General features: G+C 47.0%; 1 protein-coding gene across 1 annotated transcript; it reads left to right on the plus strand.

The window, feature by feature from the left end:
- Positions 1-715: 715 nt before the first annotated feature.
- LOC130500116 (uncharacterized) lies at positions 716-2,190 on the plus strand. Its single transcript, XM_056994827.1, has 3 exons — positions 716-951; positions 1,042-1,221; positions 1,446-2,190. Exons 1-3 carry the CDS (start codon positions 716-718, stop codon positions 2,188-2,190), a joined length of 1,161 nt encoding a protein of 386 aa, XP_056850807.1.
- Positions 2,191-5,697: the final 3,507 nt, after the last annotated feature.

Below are 5,697 nucleotides of genomic sequence, written 5' to 3' on the forward strand. Positions count from 1 at the left end.
CTCAACAAGCTCGAGATTCTTCAGAGTCAGGTTACCGATCTTCACAAAGCTCGGGAGACAACACCCGGGGGTCTAGAACTTCTCCTCGAAGTTCAAACCCTAAAAGACCAACTTGGAGAACACTCCAAGCAGCTACAACAAAGCGCCGAGAAGTTAGACGCCATAGAGCGGAGAATCTTGTCCTCCGACAAGAGAACCATACCCTCGGTGAAGATAGCAATAAGCAAAATCGGTTCCGGACTAAGGTACGACCCATGGCATCACTCTACACTCCACGCGACGGTGAAGAAGTACCTCGTCGACCCGCCTCAACCGAAGACGAACCCGAAAGCCGAGGAGCCGCAAACGATGGGACCCGAGTACAAGTGGATAGCGATTCCGATAAGGAGGAGAAGAGTACTCACCCGATGATCCTGGGATCTCAGATCCGGCTCTAGCAGCCTACTTAGAAAGAGTGGTCTCCGAAAGGTTCGGTACCATTCAATCTATGGTAGAAAGGCTCCCAGGGGTAGCTCCTCCTATTCGAAGGAGTAATCATGGGTCCTACTCCGATACATCTTTTGTGGAAGAGATAGCTTCGGTGGAGATCTCGCAAAAGTTCTCTTTCCCGAGCATAAAGATGTATGAAGGTACTGGGGATCCCAAAAATCATATCGCTCAGTACAAGCAACACATGCTAGCAGTAGCAATCCCTCAGGATGCACGGGAAGCTACCATGTGCAAAGGATTCGGATCAACCTTGACCGGCCCTGCTCTCCAGTGGTATATCAACCTGCCTACCAAATCAATCAAATCCGTTGAAGCCCTTAGCGATAAGTTCGTAGAACAGTTCGCTAGCAGCCGTGACCCAGAGAAGAACTCAGATGATCTCTACGAGATCCTCCAGCATAGGAATGAGCCCCTTCGTTCCTACATAGCTCGTTTCAACCAAGCGAAGGTGGCTATCCCTGAGTGCAACGCTGATACGGCTATCTCAGCCTTTAAGAGGGGTCTACTTCCGGAGGGAGATCTTTACAAGGAGCTGATCAAATACAAGTGCAGGATTATGGAAGACGTACTGTCTCGTGCTTGGGCTCAAGTAAGATGGGAAGAAGACGTTGCTAGTATGGCCAAATCCGGTCCGAAGTACGATCAGAAGTCATCAAAGCCTACTAGGAGTGACCGCGATGAGCCTTCTCACTTCAAGTCCGCTAGGGAGACTAGTAACCCGAACAGGGGCAGGTACCAGCATTGACCTTGGCCTAGATCCGAAGGAATGATGGTGTCTACTTGGCCTGACATCTCCCATCTTGCGATATATAAACCGGAACTGATTGGTTTCCTACGACAAATGGGTCCTCAAGTCAAGTGGCCTCCTAAGATGAAGGCCGCAGAGGCTAATCGAAACCCCAAGCGATGGTGCGAGTTTCATAGTGACCATGGTCATACTACGGGGGATTGCATAGCCCTGAAGATGGAAGTCGCTATGCTCCTCAGAAAGGCTACCTCTCGGATAAAGCCAAGAACCTTCTAAATAAAGAAGGTCCCGGTCTTCCTATCGAGGCAGTTCCTGCATTACCACCACAACAAGACCGGGTAATCCATGTCATCTCAGGCGGATCAGAGGTAAGCGGAATTAGCAGTGCCGCAGCCAAGAGAAGTACTAGCAACGCCAGGAACGGCCAAGAGGCCGAGGGTCCCAAGCGCCTACTCCTTGGAATAGACGAGATGAGCTTCACTGCAAGGGAGCAGGAGAAGGTCCTTGCCCCTCATCACGACGCTCTCGTCATTTCACTTACCATAGCAAACTACTTGGTCAAGCGAATACTAGTAGATAATGGGAGCGCTAGCAACATAATCTTCCATTCGGCCTTCGCCGACCTAGGGTTGGAACCTACAGCTCTAACCAGAAAGGCGACTCCCCTTGTAGGCTTCAGTGGAGAAGTCAAACAAACCTTGGGAGAGGTCCTTCTTCCCGTGTACGCCGAAGTGGTAAACCAAGCCACGAAGTTCCTGATCGTCGACTGCCCCTCATCATACAACGTGATATTGGGAAGGCCTTGGATCCACGACATGGGAGCTGTACCTTCAACTTTGCATCAGCTGGTCAAGTTTCCAACCCCTTGGGGCATCAAGGCGGTCAAGGGGTATCAAGAGAATGCTAGGTCCTGTTATCAGACTACCCTTAAGGGAAAGACTCAGGTCTTATAGCAATTACAAAAGAAGCTTCCGGCCCCACACACCGAAGAGCCGGAAGTGGAAGGAATGGATGAGGTCCCACTCGCGGAAGGGAACTCGAGCCGAAACTTAAAGATAGGCTCCAAGCTTCCGGAAGGTTTGAGAAAGAGATTGGTCGATTTCCTAAGATCCAATTCTGATTGCTTTGCCTGGTCTCATGAAGACATGCCTGGAATTGATCCCGATGTCATCATGCATAACCTCAAAGTGGATCCGATGCATCCTCCTATCAGACAGAAGAGGAGGAAATTCGCTTCTGAAAGGGACGAGATAATCAACGAAGAGGTCAAGAACCTACTAGATGCTGGATTCATACGAGAGGTGCAATACCCGGAATGGCTAGCTAATGTAGTGGTCGTCAGGAAGAAGAATGGGAAGTGGAGAGTCTGTATCGATTTCACGGATCTTAATAAGTACTGTCCTAAAGATCCCTTTCCTTTGCCTCACATCGATAAGCTAGTCAACGCGACTGCTGGTCATCAGCTGATGAGTTTCATGGATGCGTTCTCCGGATATAACCAGATCCTAATGCATCCTGACGACCAAGAGAAGACCTCATTCATGACCTCAAGGGGTATATACTGTTACAAGGTTATGCCTTTCGGATTGAAGAACGCCGGCTCGACCTACCAAAGGCTTGTCAACATGATGTTCGCCGATCAGATAGGGCAGACCATGGAAGTCTACATTGATGACATGTTGGTAAAGTCCCTGGACGCCGAGGACCATATCTCACACCTTCAACAAGCCTTCACCACTCTCAGGAGGTACCACATGAAGCTAAACCCTTCAAAGTGCTCGTTCGGAGTAAGCTCTGGAAAGTTCCTAGGGTACATAGTCACCCACAGGGGCATTGAAGCAAACCCAGAGCAGGTGAGAGCGATCCAGGTGATACCTTCCCCTCGCAACGTCAAGGAGGTGCAAAGACCGACAGGAAGGATGGCCGCCTTGAGCAGGTTCATCTCCAGGCTATCCGACAAGTCGCATGCCTTCTTCGAAACCTTGAAGGACCCCAAGGACTTCCAATGGACCGAGAAAATGTGAGCAAGCCCTATCCGATCTCAAGGCCTATCTCACTACTCCACCTCCACTCTCAAAACCCTAGGAAGGTGAGGTCCTATTGCTCTATTTGGCGGTATCGGAACATGCGGTCAGTGCGGTCCTAGTAAGGGAAGAAGAAACGAAACAGCATCCTATCTACTACATGAGCAAATCTTTACTAGATGCGGAGACTATGGGAACCGAAATTCGAACCGTAAATATTTCGTATATTTTAGGAAAGTAGGAAAACCCTAATTTCCCAGAGGTCCCGGATTTCTGAGAAACCACACGTCAAGCAATCAGAACACGAGAATAACGGAAAATAAAATAAAAATCGTAAAAAGAGCAAGAAGGATTTTATTCCGAATTTGCGTATGAGCGTAACAACAATAGGATAACGTGCTTCGACTAAGAGAGCTGTCGGCGAGATCCTAGTTCTAATACCCGAAGGTGGCTAAACCTAATTGAGTCGCAGCTCGAAAAACAAAAACGGAAAGTTGCCTAAAATGCTCTAAGTGCTAAGTTGCTCTGAAAAAGTGATGCCCCTATGCCTCTCGCCTTGAGCTCCTTATATACTCCCTCCAAGGTCGTTTTACGCTTCCTCCTTTTGCCCTTAAGCCGTCATAGTCGAAAAATGGGAATATTCCATTTTTTCCGATCTTCATGATTATCTGCGGAAAGTTTCCATTTAACCGCGGAAACTGATGCTTATCCTCCAAGAATAAACCGTCATAAGGTTTATGGGTTTTTAAGAAATCGTAAGTGGGCCTCGAATCAAGTTTAGGACTCCTTTGGGCCGTATTTTTTGATTTGAGACATTTTTACGATTTATCCGATAAAGTTAAGTTTCTGCGATTTTATCGTAAACCGAACGAACGATCCCATTCGAGAGATCAAGAAACGGTTAGTTGCGAGTTGCGGAGAACGGCTATACGGATAGTCGAGAATGCATAGTTTTACGTCGTATTGTCGTTTCGGAAGACTTCAGACATTTCAGAGAATGATGGATATACGAACACTCAATTGCTATAGCGACCGAGCTGTAATTGAAGCTCAGTCGCTATAGCGACCGATTGTGGTCTCGTGATCCGTTCGCGATGGCAACCGAGCTCTTGTTAGTGACCCGATCGCCATCGCGATCGGGTTTGTGCCGTGGACTAAGGTCCGTTGTCCGAGCGTTTGAAACCATCGCGGAGCTACGATTCTCTTAGGATGCTTGTTTGCGGATGTTTGGACCTTTGATAACATTGTTCCGTTTGATTTAAAAAATCGTTACTTTCTTAAATCGTTGATTTCTTAAGTCGTTGATTAAGAAATAGCTAATTTCTTAAGCCGCTGATTAAGAAAACGTGGTTTTAAGAAATCGTTGATTTCTTAAATCATTGATTAAGAAATCGTTGTTTTTAAAGAATCGTTGTCTTAAAATAAGATTTTTCCGCAAGTTTTCGTATAAGTTTTTCGTCTAAGTTTCCGTTCCCGGAAACGTAGAAATTATTAAGTAAATAATTTTTAGCGGAAATTTGGATGCCAACTTTGCCTTGTCCGATTTCAACCTCAACAGTTAGCCCCCCAGTGCGGTAGAATCGTGGGTTGACGAGATTCTGTCGCATGGTCTGGCGAGTTTATGCGAGTTTTTAGGCCAAGTTTGTATCCAAAAGTCCGAACTTGAATAGTAAATTTTGAAGTTTATAAAAGAGGGGGTAACTCTCTCATTTTTACTCACCGCTCTTTCATAAGACTTTCTTTGAAGAATCATTTCAAGAGAAAAAAAAAATTTAGAAAGAAAAATTCCTTACAAAGATGTCAAAGTTGTTTAGAGGCGAAAAGAAATCTTCTAAGAAGAAGACTCCCGTGAATTCTTCTCCCGATTGTAATCAGTAATTGTTCCTCGTTCCGAAGGTTGAGTTTGAATTTCCTCGGAATGCGGCCGAGTGTGATGCGTACTGGAAAGCGAGCAGTGATCGAATCAAATATCTCGGGGAAGAAAAGATTCCGATCTCACGATCTCGGAAAGTGGGGGCCCACCTACCGAGCAAGACCACCGAACTTTTCCTTGAGACGCTTCGAAAGTTTGCCGGGGTCCCGGAGACGGTTGAGTTTTGGATTCCTAAGTGCGGAGAAGACGCCGACCATCCTCCGGAAGGCTACTTCACGTGCTATGAGACCGTTTTGACGCGTTGTCGTCTTTGGTTCCCGATCCCTGAGATTATTGTCCGCGTACTGGACCGTTTCCAGGTTTCTTTAAACCAGCTGAACCCTACGAGTTTCGAGATCCTTATCGGTCTCGTAATTCTGAGTTACGAGCGCGGCTTATCCCTCACTGCTGACCATTTTGAGGCACTTTTGCAGGTGCAATACAACCGGGAGTCCGCCTCCTGGCGACTGACTCCTCGTAACAGGATGCTGGTAGTCAGGGAAACTGTTTCCAATTTTAACCAT

This window comes from Raphanus sativus, chromosome 9, assembly GCF_000801105.2.
Source record: "Raphanus sativus cultivar WK10039 chromosome 9, ASM80110v3, whole genome shotgun sequence".
Classification (NCBI taxonomy): Eukaryota; Viridiplantae; Streptophyta; class Magnoliopsida; order Brassicales; family Brassicaceae; genus Raphanus; species Raphanus sativus.